Source organism: Tupaia chinensis, unplaced genomic scaffold, assembly GCF_000334495.1.
Source record: "Tupaia chinensis unplaced genomic scaffold, TupChi_1.0 Scaffold000316_1, whole genome shotgun sequence".
Lineage (NCBI taxonomy): Eukaryota > Metazoa > Chordata > Mammalia > Scandentia > Tupaiidae > Tupaia > Tupaia belangeri.
Window position 1 is genome coordinate 7167326 of NW_006159809.1, and position 17389 is coordinate 7184714.

Below are 17389 nucleotides of genomic sequence, written 5' to 3' on the forward strand. Positions count from 1 at the left end.
AGAGAGACAGAAAGTGAGAAATCACCCCCCAGGGGGGATGACCACGCTGCAATCCCTTCTCGTCCATTCTCCTCTCAGCATCGTGGGCACACACGCACACACACACACACGGTGTGAATTTTAAGCCACCCAGTCTGGGACTCAAACTGCGGTTGACTATGTGGGAGTCCAGCGATGTAACCATTATGCTATCTGCTGGTCTCAGACAAATTAAATTCAATCATTTACTTGAGTAAAGCATGATTTCTGAGTCTGGCAACCCCCAGAACTGGTTCTCAGAAACTCTGGGCTGCCACATGGTTAGGTAACATTTCTGGACAGAAGAAAAAAAGAAATAACATACAGAAAATGGAAATGAGGTAGAGAAACAGCCAGGTTAGTTATGGCTGCATTTGCCTCATTGAACACAGTACAGACTGGGCCGCTACGAGCCACGAGTGTGGCTGCCAGGATTGTCCAAGACCCAGCTATGCATTACTGAAGCATGCTCCTAAATGAGATTTTCAGTTTATTCATGTACTAAGGTGAATTGCAGTTTATACACAAGAACTCAAGTACGAGAGTACAGAGGCTTCCTGAGCCTAAATTTAGTTTTATTCAACACGAGAAACACTTATTAGAATAGCTAAAACAAACAAAAAGTTAAGTGTGCCAATGGTGGGGGCCGGCAAGTGGCGTGGTGGATAAGGGCACTGGATTCCCACATGGCCAACCACGGTTCAAGTCTCAGACCTGGTGGCTTGCTTTCTCACTTTCCTCCTCTCACTCTCTCTCTCTCTGTGTCTCTCTGATCAAATTAAAATAAATAAATAAATAAAACGAATGAATAAATAAAATTAAATAAATAATTCTTTAAAAAACAAAAAGAGTGCCAGTGGTGGGGCCAGCAGGTGGCACAGTGTTTAAGGCACTGGACTCCCATGTGGTTGGCTGTGGTTTGAGTTCTGGACCCAGCAACTTGCAAATTCCACTGGGCATGTATGCATGCACGCCAAGATCCCAAGAGAATGGAGAAGGGATTGCGGTGTGGCTCTCCCACGTGGGGGGTGATTTCTAGATTTTTATCTCTCTTTCTCTCTGTCTCTCTGGCCAATGCATGTGCCCTATAGCAAAAAAAAAAAAAAATCTCTTTCAGGGCTGGCAGATGGCAGGGTGGGTAAGGGCACTGGACTACCACATGGTCACCTGCAGTTCAAGTCCTGGACCTGGTGATTTGCTTTCTCACTTTCTCTCTCTGTCCCTCTCTGGTCAAATTAAGATAAGTAAATAAAGTGAAATAAAATAATTTTAATGTAAAAAATTAATTTAATTTAATTTATCTACCTATTTTTAATTTGACCAGAGAGGGACAGAGAGAGAGAGAGAAAGTGAGAAAGCAAGCTGCCAGGTCTGGGACTTGAACCACAGTCGGCCATGTGGGAGTCCAGTGCCCTTACCCACCCTGCCACCTACCGGTCCCTAAATAAAATAATTCTAAAAAACAAAACAAAACAAAACAACAACAAAGAAAAACCCATAACAAAACAAAACAAAAAAACTCTCTCTCAAAAAAAAAGGATGAGGATGTGGAGAAACAATCTCTCACACTGCCGGTAGGAATAAAAAATGGTACAGCTGATCTAAAAACCAGACTGGAAGTTTCTTTAAGAGTTAAATATATGCTCCGGGACCAGCAGTTAGCATAATGGCTATGTCGCTGGACTCCCACGTAGTTGACTGCAGTTCGAGTCCCAGACCCAGTGGCTTAAACTCACACCGGGCGCGTGTGCGTGGTTGCCCAAGATCCCGAGAGGAGAATGGAAGAGAAATCACCCCTGATTTCTCGCTTTCTATCTCTCTGTCTCTCTCTGTCTGTCTGGCGAGCACACGTACCCTATAGCAAAAACCTCTCCAAAAAAAAAAAGAAAGAAAAGAAAAAGAGTTAAATATATGCTCAGCACACAAACCAGTGACTGAACTCCTGGGCATTTATTCTAGAAAAATGAAATCCTCTGTTTACACAAAAGCTTGTACACGGGGCTAGCCCGTGATGTGGTGGCTAAGGCAGCTAGATCCCACATGACCAACTTTGCAGTTCAAGCCCCAAATCTGGTGGCTTGGAAAACACATTGAATGCACGTGCATGCGTCCCAACGCAGATGGAGGAGAAGGGATTGTGGTGTGGCCAGCCCTCCTGGGAGGGACTTTCTTGCTTTCTCTCTCTCTATCACTCTCCAGTGAGCACATGCACCTCACACAAAAGCTAAAATGTACACACACAGACATCGCCGTGGACCTGGACGCAGGGATAGGTGTGTATACATGTAGGTCGTTAGGAAGAATGAACTGCGGGTTCAGCTTTCTCACTTTCTCTCTTTTTCTCTCTCTGGGTCTCTCCAGCGAGTGCACATGCCCTACAACAAAAATTTTAAAAATAAAGTATAAAACCTTGTACACAAATATTTGCCACAGCTTTATTTGTAGTATCTCCAGATGGAAACAAAACACATCTTTCAATAAGTGAACCGTTAAGTGAACTGTGGTACAACCATGCTACGGGTACGACTCAGCAATAAAAAGAGAGAAGTACTGATGCACACGACGATTTACTCAGGAAGATACACTGAGTGAAAAAAGTCAGTTTCCAAATCCATGTACTGTATGGCTCCATTCATGTAACATCAGAATGACAAAATCACAGAGGGAGAGAACAGATCCGTGGCTGCCAGGGTTTGGGGACAGAGGCAGGACACGACGATACCTGGGTAGCGTAGGAAATTCCCTCGCGGGGACACCACAGTTCTGTATTTCGACTGTGGTGATCATTTTGTGGATCTAAAATGTTAAAATAACACAGAGCTATACAGAACTATCCACAGAGACAAAAAGGTGAGAGCAAGGAAAACCGGGTGAGACCCAGGACGGTTAGCCTCGTTCATCGCAGGGCGCTGCTGGTAATTCCCTGCTCTCGGTAACGTGAGACAGAGGTGCAAGAACACCCATGGGGGAGGCCAGGTGACAGTACCCCCAGGACTGCCCTGCACCATCTTTAAAACTTCTCGTCAGTTTAGAATGATTTCAAAATAAAAGGTTAACAACAAGAAGACATGTCATAAAGTTGGTGCTATGTTGTCAGAGAAACTGACAAATTCATTGTAGAAAGAATACCATGGTGTTCCCCCAACGTGCCTCTGGGTTCAGTTTGTGATTTATAAGATGATTTTAAAGGGTACGTGAAAAAAACATTTGTTGTTTCAAAAGCTATACACTTACTACACAAAAAAATTAAACCCATGATTTTATATGCTTGGGATGAGGCTAAAGAAGATATTTAATTTTAAAATGCATTGCTCTGAAATATTAAGTAAATAAACAGAATACAGAGCCAGCCAGTGGCATGGTGGTTAAAGCGGCTGGATCCTGAACCCATCGGCTTGATAAACATGCAGGGAACATGCGTGTGCATGCCCAAAATCCCAAAAGGAGGGACAAATGGAGGGATGGAATTGCAGCATGACCATCCTCCACAGGGACAAGCTTTCTCGTTTTCCCTCTCTCTCTATCTCTGGTAAACGCACATGCCCTCTGGTTCATTAAAATAAATAAAAATAAATGGAATGTCAATATACAGAAATGAAGATGGTACTCATAACTCAATGTTGAGAAACAATAGAGTGAAGAGTCCACTAAGACACATGCGTTCACAGTCGAGTTTGTGATAAAAGCATTCTAAATGCAAAAGATCTGACCTAGTAAGTGGAGTAGACTGGCAACTGTTTTAGAATAAAATTAGGTTAAAACCTTGTCTCCCTCTATAAGTAATAAGTTTCAGAAGGATTGCAGAGAAAATCATAGACTACGAAATGATAAAGGCATGATAAGAAAACATAGGAGGATGCTTTTATAATCTTAGGCTTTGGGGGAGCTCTTTAAGCAAAACACACCCCTGGAGTCTAGAAAGAAAACGCAAATAACGTATTTGTATTAAAGCCAAGAGCTGCCTAACAAAAGCACCAGAACCAAGGTATAATACAAAATACAGGTGGGAAGGAAACACATTTAAAAGAGGCAAAGAAACACTATAAATAAATTAATATATATATTTTTTTATAAAAAGGAACTAGAATAATTTTTAAAAATGATCAGGGCTGGCTTCATATAGCAGCAGTAATACGCGGCTCAAGAAAAGCCAGATTCCACATAGAGACCAAATACCCGGCCTTGGTCAGCCCGCGACACATTGGGCATGCGCAGGAATACCCACGATCCCACGGGCTGGGAAGTCAATCACAGCGTGACCAGCCCCTGTGGAGGGTCTGCCTCTCTCCCCGCCCCCCCATGTATGCACATATGCTCTATCATAAATAAAGGGAAAAAAATCAAGTAATCTATTTGGGTCATTTACAGAAAAAGACATCCAAATGGCCAACAATATAAACATAGATTGAGTTTCCAAGATAATGCAAGTAGGGCCACAGTAGAAGAGTCATTTATCTCCCGTAGGTTGGATAGACATTAATAGGCAGTTAAGTAAAAAATGATGTAGGTAAGGAAATCCACACTTCATACGCTGTCAGTCAGACCATAAATGATTGCAACCTAACATGGCTGTATTTATCAAGATTAATCATGCACAACATTTTTGCTCAAGTGATTTTATTTTAATAGGTATTTGTTCTAGAGAAACACAAGCTCATGTGCTCCAAGGTCTATTTGTTGCAGTATCACTCAAAATATCCCAAATTTGAAAATATCTTCAATGTTCCATCGATGGCTGAACAAATTACGGTACATTCATATCATAAAATACCACGTAGCAATTTAAAAGAATGAGGCACTATGTTTATACACTGATGCTAAATGCAAGAAAGGAATAAAATAATATGTGTAGTATTATCCCATTTACGTAAATAAGAACTATATGTAATCATCCAACAGATATGTAGTAAGTGCCTACCACATGCCAAGTACTGTTCTAGGGTTCGGGGATACAGAAATGAACAAAATAGACAAGGTCCTATTCCCGTAGACCTTACATTGGGGAGGGAAACAGATAATAAATTTAAAATAATTTATTTTTAATTTCTAAAAAAGTACATTTAAAAATCAGTAAAGAGGGCCAGCAGATGGCTTGGAGGTTAAGACGCTGGATCCCAGATGGCCGATTCTGCAGTTCCAGTCCCAGACCTGGAGGCTTGACAATGTGACACAAGGCAAATGTGTGTGCCTGCCCAAAATCCTGAGAGAACAGAGGAGAAGGGATTGAGGTGTGGTCACCTCCCCTGCGGGAGTGATTTCTCTCTTTCCAAGAAAAGAAAAGAAAAGAAAAGAAAAGAAACTTAAAGGAAAGAAAAAAAAAGAAAAGAAAAGAAAAGAAAAGAAAAGAAAAGAAAAGAAAAGAAAAGAAAAGAAAAGAAAAGAAAAGAAAAGAAAGAATGAGAGCTGGAAAGACAATAAAACAAAACAGAGGGATATTACCATCCCTCCCTCAAATAATCAAAGCCCAATAACCACAGCGCATATGTGCTTTTCTCCCTGCTGGGATGGTCTTGGAAGCAGGAATCAGATGAAGACATTTTATCAGCCGGGGGTTCTGAGTTCCAGGATAAGCCACTGTTCACTTTGCATGGATTTGTCATGTGAGAAATGCACTTCTGTTTTGTCAGACCTCTGAGATTTGAGGTTGTCTCTGTAGCAAAATCCAGTCTATTCTTACTGACGCAGGCTCCCTGCCCAAAGTGCTCCTTTTCGGGATGGAGTTTGGGAGGAGCACCAGGAAGAAGGGACAGTTTTCATTACAGAGCCTCCTTGTGGATAAGCACTTTGCTTGTCAGAGTGAAAATGCTTGCACTTAAATGGAGTAAGTCCTGCCTGAGTTTTGCTGCACTTTAGGTCTTTCAAAGAGGAGGGGGTTCTGAGGCTATGAGAGATGGTAAACTCCATCAAGAGGTCTTTGCTTGGGAAAGATGGTGATCCCTGGCCTGATAATAATTAACTAACACTCCCCCCTAGCACTAAACAGTACCCCTCCCTGGTGCCTCTGCCAGTAGACCCCTCAGAGCCCTCCCTGCCTTCATTTCCCACCTAGAGTTCACGTGGTTTCCCGGCACAATGACCTGTGAATACGTAGGTCTTTCCTGCCCTGCCCTACAAATATAGTGTGATTCCTATAGAAATTTCTTTTAGAAAATTTATTCTCAAGGTTATTGGGAAGATAAAAAATGGAAGAATAGTTAAGAAAAAAATATGAAAGAATAAAGAGATAATACTTTCATTGCAACACAACAAGATGTATTACAGACAGCAACCAAAATGGTACGGTGCCAGCATAAAGCCTTATGAAGAGAATTCATGCATGTATGGGATCTGGTATGTTATGAAGATGAAATTTCAAATTAGTTAGAGGGAAGAGCAGACGAGTAAAGGCATGACTTCTGGACAATTAGTTTACTATTTGATATAGCCACTTATCTTACACTCCATCTGATAAAACAAAGATAGATAGCAAATTTTTAAAATAAAGCTCTAAAATGTGAAGAAAAACAAAAAAAAGCATTTTAAAAGAATTATTTTTTATTTATTCATTTACTTATTTATTTATTTTAATTTGACCACAGCAAGGGGCGGGGGGCAGTGAGAGAGCAAGCCACCAGGTCCAGGACCCGAACCATGGTTGGCCAAGTGGGAGTCCAGCAATCTCAACCACCATGCCACCTACTGGCCCCCATAGAATAATTTTTTAAAAGAATCATTTTATTTAACTTTATTATTATTATTTTAATTTGACCAGGCAGAGACAGGGAATGTGAGAAAGCAAGCCACCAGGTCCAGGACCCGAACCATGGTTGGCCATGTGGAAGTTCAGTGCCTTTAACCATCACACCACTTGCTGGCTCCAAGAATATTTTTTTTTTTGGAGAGGTTTTTGCTATTGGGCGCCTGCACTCACCAGAAAGACAGAGAGAGACAGAGAGACAGAAAGCAAGAAATCACCCCCCAGGGGTGATGACCACGCTGCAATCTCTTCTCCTCCATTCTCCTCCCGGGATCTTGGGCACACACACACACACACACTCAGCATGAGTTTAAGCCACCGGGTCCGGAACTCGAACTGAGGTCGACTACATGGGAGTCCAGCAACATAGCCATTACGTTAACTGCTGGTCTCGTGGCCCCAAGAATTTTTAAAAAGGAAACTGCATGACAGATTTGAGTACCTAGCTTCCATAGAGTAAAAGACAATGAAAAGGCAAATGACAGATCAGGAGAAAATACTCATGCTATACAGATAAGGGAGCGCTAATGCTTAGTACACACAGCCTCTGCGGACTAGTACGTGCAGTGAAGGAGTTCAATGGGAAACTGAATGAATTCAGAAAAGAAATACGAGGATGTTTTCAAAAAGTTCCTGAAAATGTGTATCATGGCAAAACTATGCCTGGTTTCCATTTTTTTTTTTTTTAGTATCAAAATCAATTCATACTTTCCATCTTTCAACAAACTTTTTGAAGCCTCTGGTTCGAGTGGCTAATAAATATTTTAAGAATACTTTGGCTCAGATAGAATCATAGGAATAAAAGCTAAAACAGCAATGAAATCCCTTTTATGTTTTGCTTTTTTTTTTTTAAATGTGGTATTTTATCTAGCAGACTGAGCAGATTGCACTGGCACAGGGGAGAAGTAGGGTGCCTGGAGCTTTGTTAATAAGAACATAAATTAATACAATGTAAGTTTTCTGAGGCTAATTGTATAGCACCTAGCTCAATTTAAAATGCACAGCCCTTTTGTCTCAGACATTTTATAAAACTTTCTATTCCAGAAAAATATTGACATATTTGATGAAGACAGACGCATTGTTTGTACTATAGGGTTTTTTTTGGGAGGGGGGATGGAGAAAAAGCTGAATGATCATTGGTAGGAAGATTGTTGATGAAATCACAGGGTAGCCATGCCTTTGGCATGATGCACACATGAAGGAGAATGAGGTACATATCCATATACTGACTGGACGCTCCTTATGCATGAAGTGAACAGAGAAATAAACCTATTTTTATTAAAAAAAAAAAAAAAAGTAAAGCTGAACTCTGTGTGTGGTTATACCTACACAGGAGCAGTTGTGGCGAGATAAGCATCTTGCTTGAAAGTTCATCAGGAAGGGACAATTTCTCTCCTACTTCTTTGTGCGTGTTTCTATTGCTTGGTTTGCTGCAAAGCCTATGTAACAAAAAATTTTTCGTAACAAATATTCTAAGATATATATGAGTGTGTACATAAACACACATATGAATACACATATACGCACATATAAATACACACACACATACATATTTTAAAATCTTGGTTACAAATTTTTATATATATAAACATAACTAATCAAGATCTGAAATCTAGAAGCCCAAAAGGAAGGAACCATTGAAAGTAATTGCAATTTAAATTTCAGTTTAGGACAAAAAAAAAAATCTCACAAGCCCAAGTTTTGAAAAAAGAAAAAGACCTGGGAGACATTTGTAACATGTCACAAATAATGCCTCATTTCCTTAGTATATAAATAGCATTTACAATGGTAAGAAGACAATGAGCAATTCAATAGGGAGATGTTAAAATACATGAATCAATAATTCACGGAAGAAATTAAAATGAAGCCTAGATATACGAAAGCATTTGTTACCTCTTTGGCAATTAAAAGTGCTAGGCTAATTTAAAAAAAAAAGTTTTTTTCATGGGAAAATATTTCACTGTAAAAGATGAGTAAACCCAGGGTTGGGGGGTTATGGGGAAATGGCACATGTATATATTGATTGCTGGAAGTTTTAGTACAACATATTTGGCATAAAATTTGAAATTTACCTATCATAACTTTAAGTATATATACCTGGATTTTAAACATTCCTTTCTAAGAATTCACCCTGTAATTTTTACTCATACGGTGTACATATGAAGTGATTCTTATTATTTTAAACATCTTGCTAGGACAAATTTCAAACATACACAAAATCAGAAAGATTACTATATTGAACTTTGGTATACCTATACTCTGAGCTTCAATTATTATAAACTCAGAAGCAGTCCTATTTCTTCTATACTACCATAATTTTTAGCATCTCCCAGGTACCATATCATTTCATCCATAAGTATTTCAGTATATGTCTTTTTAAAAATGCTTTAATAAAACCTTATTTACAGTACTATTATCATAACCAAAAAAGATTAGCAATGATCTCTTAACATGAACTATTCTACCTATTTTTACATTTTTCAAACTGTTCCATGAGATCTTTCAAAATCACTGTGCAAACTAGGATACAAAGATGTTCACTACATTATCATTTTTAATAGTGAAAAAAGTAGAACAATCTATTGGCCAATATGAAACTTGTTAAATAAATCACATGAATGGATACTATGCAGCTATTAAAAAGAATCAAACAGTTCTAGGTGAAAAGTGTCCCATAAATAGTTGTTAAATGAAAGGTAGTTTGCAGACAAAAAAAAAAAAAACCATAGCACGTAACTTACATATTTGTGTTTTGCTAGTACTAGGAAATGTTTAGGAGGTGAATCCTGGAAGTCGTAGCCTATTATATGGGGGAAGCAAGGAACTTTCTACTTTTACGTAACATATCAAAAGAGCATGAATTGCTTTTATAATTACAAAATATTTTATTCTCCAGAAAACAAAACCCATCGTAAACATAATTAAAAAACAAATTGCAAACTAAAAGAAATGGCAGCATAGATCGAAAGCAATTGGGATATTATCCATAATACCTGGTTTGTATAAATAAATAGAGGGATATTTGAAAGTTAAGGCCGGTCCAAGGAAATAATAGCTAACAGCAGAAGAAATACAGCAGTGGTCGACTGACATGAACCGATGTTCACTAACAATCAAAGAAGTAAAAATTAGAATACCAGTGAGGCCTTACTGACTGACAAAGGTGGAAAGAGAAATAATGACCAACGTGGCAGGTGGCAACAGTAACTAAGTTACTACACGTTTACCACAGCATCATTTGAAAATGTCTATCAGGATGTCGTGTGAACGGTGCTGGCAAAATACAGAGAAACAAGCATTTTCAGGCACTGCTGATGAGAGTGTAAATTTTTACTGATTATGGAAAGCAATTGGGCATTGTCTTCCAGATGACAAACACAGATACCCTTTGCCCCAGTAACCCACTTTTAGGAACTTCTCTGACATATACACCCCAACATGTGGAAATGACCAAGGAACAAGTCTATTATTAGTGTGGTATTATATATAACAACTATAGATAAGGAAAAAATGAACCGTCCACCACAGTACTTAGTTACATAACATACATTATGGTCCACTCAGTCCCTATAAATGTAATACTACGCATCGGTAAAAACAAACAAAATTTTAAAAATAAGAAATTTTAACATCCAAAGGTATATTGGAAAAAATAATAACATGGTGAAATTGATTTGTAGAAGTGTAAAAATGATCTGAAAAGACATGTTAGAAACAGTAACAATGGCTGCTTGAGTGGGGCGAGAATTCCACGCTCTGGGATGAAACAGGGTTTTGCGGTGTACTTAGAATAGAAGTTTTAATGAATTAATCACCTTTTTTTTATAAGGAAATACAACATTTTTTCAAGAGTGTGTGTGTGTAAGTCTTTTGAAGTAGAGATCAAGCACTGCTAGAGATTGATCCTATGAAAATAAACATTCAGAAAGTACTTTCCTTGGAAATTCACTTCACGGTGTTTAAATTAAGGGGAAACCACACTCGCTCCTTCCAGAGGTCAGGGGAATTAAGGCTTTCCCAACCAAATGGCTACTTACTCTTCAGGCAGGGGACTGTGTGAATTGGAGGAGCTGAAAAGATGAACACTGCTGATTAACTTCCTTAGTAAGGTAAGTTGCAAAACAACCTACATAATATGATTCTGCTTTTAATATATTCATATAGGAGCGTGGAAAAATTGCCTGGAAGGACCCACCGGGAACTGGGAAGGCTGGCTATTTCTGGAAGCCTTCTGCCGCATCCGATTGTGTTTTTTTATGGCGCACGGACTCCTTTTTAAATTTACTTCTTCTATCTACCCGCCCACATTAGACGTGTGACCCTGAGGGAGGTTGGGCCCCCATTGGTGTCATTACCCTATCCTGGCTCCTGCAGCTCGGTGGGTGGACGACGTGGGCACCCAGGGAAGCGCCTGAGGGGTGAGCGGTTCCAGCAAAACACTTAAGAAACGGTGGCTTCAATTGCCCGGTTATTTCAGGCTCCAGCCGCGGCCCGCAGGCGTGTGAGGCAGGAGGGGCAGTGGCACAGATCTATCCAGTTATTTCTGTCACCCTCTGGCTGGCTTTGAGGTTGGTCTCAGAGAGCTGGGACACTCACTGAGGACCTTGAATGGGCCCTGCGCTCTGGTCCCACCACCTAATACTCCAGCATGGCCGGCCTCTAAGCCGGCTTCCAGTAAGGACGATGATGAAGAGGAGGAGGACAACGAGGAAGAAGAGGTTTTTCAGTACCTCCCAAAGTTTGGATTAACACAAACTTCAAAACTATGGTGTTGACAGGTTTGTATCTTATTATTCTGTGTTTTGCCATCACCGCCATTTCATATGTGAGTAACATCCTGACGTCAAAAAATCAGGAAATAATTTCAGAACAGACGCATGTTCTTCGGGGGCAGGGAGCTGGCCGCCTTCTACCTGCGAATCGACTTGACAATTTGCTGTCCTTTCACTTATCGACAAGCATTTCCTTAGTGCCCACTGTGAGCTAAAAACGCACCTGGCAGAGCGCGCAGGTCACCCCCCACCTGGAGCGGGTGCAGCCTGGAGGGCACCCGACGCCCGCATTCGCCCCCTGGACCTTGGCGCGGGTGTCTCTCCTGCCGCCGCAGCCTGCAGCCCGCGCGGGTCCCCTGGCTGGGAAGCTGCGTGCGGGCAGCCCCGGCTGGAATCAGTCCCGCACACAGTAGGCGCGCATTGATGTTTGCAGAACGAGTCAAACCCCAGACGAGCGGAGCGGTGAGGGTGAAGCGGGGCCGGCCTTTGCAGGCGGCGCTGGAACCGCAGAGCGAACCCCTCACGCCCACGCCCCGCAGCCCCAACTTCCTCTGTGCGCCCCCTCGCCTCTGTAGGCCCGCAGCAGCCTGGCACCGCCACCTCTTTCCGCAGTGAGGGATGCCATCCGGACACTCGCCATCCGCCTGTCTAGAGAAAGCCTGGGAGGCCGAGATCCCCACCACCAAACCCCCACCGGGAGGTGAGAGAGGGAACCCATCCTGCGCCCAGACTATCCGGGCTGACTGGGCCTCGGTGGTGTCCTCCGGTTACAGGCTGTCCTTACGCTAACTGCTGGTTCCCAAGACAGTCGGGTCGATCATTATTTTGTACTAAACAAACAGGAAGTAGAAGACAAAATTCGTATGTTCCCCCGCACTCCCGGCTAAAATATAAATCAAAGAAGTTACACAAATGAGGGCGCTTGGGGCCATGGCCCCAGATCTGAGCCAGGAGGTAGCAGAGAAGATGGCGTCGGGCTTACCTAACCTGTGATCGCACTCTCCCTCCCTCCCTCCAGGTTGTGCGCGCCCACCGACTGGAGTCAGCCGGCTGCGTAGACCACCCCCTTCCGGTGGAGGCACACTGCGTGATCTTCTCCCTTCCCCCAACCCTGGGTACCTACTCGAGGTTCTGGACTCTGAGAGTCAGCCCCGAGCTACCTGGGGGTCCGACCCTGCATGCGTGTGGGTGGGTGGGGGAAGGAGTTATGCATTTACTTTACGGTTCCACGGGGCGGCTGGGGTCCACGGGACCACGCAGGGGGGCAGGCATAGCGTGAGAAGGGAAGGAGCCATCTAACGCCCCCCACAGTTCCTTGAAAGTGAAAACAGGGCACACCAGATACACCAAGAGGACACGTTTGGTTGCTGGGCTGCTTCTGTATGCATGTGTGCATGTTCCTGCGTGCGCGTGTGTGTTGGGAGTGGGAACAGGTATACATAGGAGAAAATAAAAACCCAAATGGGAGGGCCTGGCCTGGATGGCAAAGACCCACGGTGAGAATGTGGGTCTCCTGCTGCTAAAAACAAAGCGAAAGGAAAGAACATAAAACAAAGCAAATTCAAGAAAATAAAAAAGAAGTCCATTATACCCTTCAACCTTAAAATAAAAAAATAAAAACAAATACCCAAAGTGCAGTCTCCTGCATGAGCATCTTAAACCTTTCCCTTGCAGCCTGGCCTACCGGTCCTGGTTAGCAAGCTATTTACAGACTAGTTTATCGAAACTAAGGGCGGGTGGAGGCCTAAGGGAGGGTGGAGGCCGCAGAACAGGGACTCACAGGACAGGGGTCATTATGATAGGACACTCAGCCTCCCCATCTCTGTAGTTAAAACGCCTGCCGGGCAGGCTAGGCCTGCGGTCCAGGCCGAGATTCCTGGGCCCAGCGGCTGCTGGAAATTCAAGCAGAAAGCAAGCGGATGCAGGATGGCGCTGAGCCCAGATCCCGCTGCTGGAGGGGCCATCTGTCCCCGCCCAAAGCTCCGGCCTCTTGTGAGGCGTCTTCAGGCGCGGCTGGTCGTGGAGTGAGAGACCCATCCGGTGCACACCATTGTGCTGTGTATACACGTTCGGAAATGTGTGCTTCTGAGGAGCAGGTCCTGGCTGCCTGCCTGTGAATTCTCAGAGGGACTGAACACCACTAAGGTAAATTCCCCCCACATTCACCCACCGGAGGCATTGCCCAGCCCCTCTAGGGGCCCTTTGTGGGGAGTCCTCCCACGGCCCTCAGCCACCAGGAGCAACCCTCTAGCTCCGGGGTAAAAGCATTTTCACTGGTTGGGGAGCAAGTTACTCCTCCCAGGGCTCCTGCTCCCAAACTGAGGGGTACAGAGGATGCAATTCCAAAGGGACTTTGAGACCCGCAGGGACAGCGCCCAGCCCCTAGGGACCCCCAGCCTTTGTGTGAGCAGAGACCAAGAGCCATGGCAATGTCCATAAAAGTTGTTGGGTCAAGGTGTTGCTGGCAGATCATCATTCTCTGCTCCATCAAGATCTGTCTGAATTCGCCTCTGGATTAATTTGGGAAGCACTTAGGCATATCTGAGAGCACGGATGTGAGTTGCAGGGAATTTGGAGTTCGAGTTTTTCCACCTCTGTCTTCTGCCTGCCGGGATCCCGGCTCCACCGAAAGGGCCAGTGCCTGGTCACCGCATAGAGCCACAGTGTGGAGGCTGCTTGTTTCTGTGTGTTGCCTCCTGCCTGGCTGTGTCTGGAGAGGTATGCAGGGTGCCTGTTGTGCCCCCATGCCTGTCATCTTGGTGGCCGTCTTTGTGCCTGTGTGCGGTGTGCCGCCTCCATTTTGAGGCAGGGTTATGCAACATGGTAGGGCTCCCTGGCTCCCTGGCTCCCTGGCTCCCTGGCTCCCTGGCTCCCTACCCTTTGTTAGCAGAGGTAGTAGGAAGCTTGAGACACAGGCCCAGTGAGACTCCTGCCAAGGGGGCTGGAGGGGGCGGCACCATGTGGTCTGCTGGGTGGCGCTGATTCTCCACAACGTCAACTGCTTCTCCAGTCCCAGGCTGTGCCTCCCAACAGACCAGTCCCTGGGCCTAGGGCCAGAAGGGCTGGGTGGGGAGGGGTGGTGAGGAGTAGGGTGTCCCGATAAGTTGAGAGAGGTCTCTAACAACTGAGGCCCACTGCTCCACCCACAGGAGTGGAGTGTGGGACCCCTCTCTTTCGTTCTACAAATATTTATGGAGACCTGTGGGGACCTTCCCGTGATGTGATCCTTATGGAAAGCCCTTCCCTTTGTACAGATGAGGAAACAGACACAGAGAGACAAAGAAACTGGTTCTGATGCCAAGGCCGAGGCCAGCATTTGAAATCAACTTTGGTTGACTCTGGTGCTCAAGCCCTCCCCTACTTTCATGTGCCAAAGGACTCCCTCAGCAGACTGGGGTGGAGTGGGGTGCAGAAAGGAACTAAAGGGAGTGGGGGTCCTTATTCCAGCTGCAACCTAGGGCTACAATGGCAGAAGCCTCCCTTCCACTTTTAATGGCTTCCTCCCAAGGCATTTTGGGATGTTGTATTCTCAGAAGCCAAGCGTGAAATATACTTAAGGCATATAGGAGGAACATTCATTCTGGGCCTATGGACACCCCCTCGCCAATGCCTGTTTCATTTACGAGCTTCCACTCTGAGCCATTGCGGGCTTGGACTGAGTGCGGGTGACCCTTGCTAGGATTAGTGGTAAATGACATCCTGGGCATTTCAGGCCTGTAATAACCTCCCCGTCATTAAATGGGAAAGGGCTGAGGGATTTATAAGGGCCCCATTTGCCTTTCATTTCTGTTAGGTAGGTGCGTAAATATATCTACTCTGTGTTATATTTATTTTCATTATGTAATGACATCACTGTGTTTGTACATTTAGAAACATACAGCCCCTAGGACATATACAGGCTTCCCCACGTACAGTGGGAGTCCATTTCTGCCCAACTGGGGACTGCTTCCAGCTTGGAAGGCCACACCCCATTTTAGACTCCTGCCTTCAATGATTCTGTAGCTGAGGGCTATTTAATTGGCATCTGTACAAAAAAGTTACTCGGTCTATACACAGCAATAGCAGACGGGGTGGGGGGTAGGTACAGAACTCACTCCACTCTTAGATGGGGTGGGGTGATGAGTGTCACAAGCAGGTTTTTGAGGTCTTATCCTGGAAGTGTGTGGGCTTGGGGCACCGATTTATCTGTCATTGGAATCCCTACAGATTTTCTTAATGGAACTGAAATGGCTGCTCACACCTTGCACTCAGGACACACCACAGTCTATAGAATGGAGTCTAAGCTCACTCCCAGGTCCCCAACAGGTCCACACTGTGGGAATTTTCTTTGGTGGAACTGCCTTGACCCAAGCTGCAGCAGTGGGCACCCAATAGAAATGTTTCTGAAAGCCAGAGACCCCGCTCTGTGTTCAAGACAATCAGCAGTCGCCTTCATGTTTGCCTCCGAGCTCTACACGAGCCCTGCCCCCCTTTCCCAGAGCCATGGACACCCAGCAGCTGCAGGGATGTTCCTGCCCTCAGGGCCAAGGTGTTCCAGTTGTCTGTGGCCCCGCTCAGGTCAAATAAACTTGGGAAACCCGGCTGGAGCGACCGGAGTCAGCTTTAGGCCGGCTCCCTGTCCCCAGGCAGAGGGCCAGGAAATCAGCGCTGACCAGTCGCCTCCAGAGGCCCTGTGGCTCCCAGGCTGGGCGCTGGAGAAGAAGAGGCAGGAAACAGGGAAGTCGAGCGAAGGGGCTGAAGAAGGAGCGAAGGCGCTGCGGAGGGCCATTACCCGCGATCGTAGGCTCTGGATGGCGGGGCAACAGACTTCTGGCGCTGGCTGCGGCCTGGGGACCCGCTGAGGGCAAGACCCCGGAGTTTCCTTTCTCCTCCGGTCTGGCTGAACCAGGCCTGGAGATGCAGTGAGAGCGGAGCCCTCGGCTTCGTGCGAGGCTGGCGCTGGGGGACCCGGGGAGCCTCGGCCTCGCTGCCAGCAGGCCGGGCAGAGCTGGGCAGTCAGACCGCGGCGCTTGCAGGAAGAGGGTGCTTGCTGGGAAGGCGAGTCCGGGGGAGAGAAATGGCCGGGAAAGAAGAGAGGAGCGCGAGGGGCGAGGGAGAAAGGGAAGGACGCCAAAGGCCAGGCCAGGCAGAGGCGGCGCCGAGAGCCGCTGGGCCCAGGCGCCGCGAGGAAGTGGGGACTGAAAGAGCGAAGCGAAGGCGGGTGAGCGCCGCACACGCCACCCTCCGGGTCCGGGCCCTTTCCCGCCGGACGAACCCCTGGCGCTTCCATCCCGCGGGAGCCGATGCTGGTCCCTCCACGTCCTGTCCCCGCAGAGCGCGCGTGACGCTTTTCTCCGCACCTGCCCTGAGGGGTGCGGGGGCGGGGACCCGGCTCTCGGGACCTCGCACCCTTATTTCAGGCCCTCGCCTCAGTCACGGGTCCGGGCGGGCCTAGGGCGAGGGGACCCGCAGGAGGGGCTGAGAACTGTAGAGCGGGGAAACAGGACCTCTTCGGTCCCATTCGCTGCTTTGTCCCCTGACTTAACTCAGTGTCCACTACACAATAGACGCTCAAATAAATATTCGCTGAATGAATGACTGGATGGTGAATGAATGAATATATAAAACGGGAGGTGGAGGCTGGAGGAAGGCTGAAAGCCCCAGTAGAAGTACCGTGGGTGTCCACTGGATCAGGGCCGCGGGCTGTCCCCTTACCTCGCACCAGGATGCGGCGGCAGTGGTCAGCCTCGCCGTGCCCGGGCAGTCCGTCGCTGTCAACGCTGCTCTCCTTGGATCCCGCAGGGCTGGAGGCCGAGGTCCCAGCAACCTCGCTTGGGCTACGGCCATCCCCGTCAGCTTGCAAGTCCTCCGCTCCGCTGCGGTC

At 45.8% G+C, this 17389-nt stretch overlaps 1 protein-coding gene across 1 annotated transcript in view; it reads right to left on the reverse strand.

The window, feature by feature from the left end:
* The window catches only part of VAX2 (ventral anterior homeobox 2), a 41471-nt gene that overhangs the window by 21212 nt on the left and 2870 nt on the right, over positions 1-17389 (reverse strand). The window contains exon 3 of the mRNA XM_027772938.1: positions 17221-17381. Coding sequence (XP_027628739.1) covers positions 17221-17381 — 161 coding nt within the window. The remainder of the gene's footprint in view (positions 1-17220; positions 17382-17389) is intronic.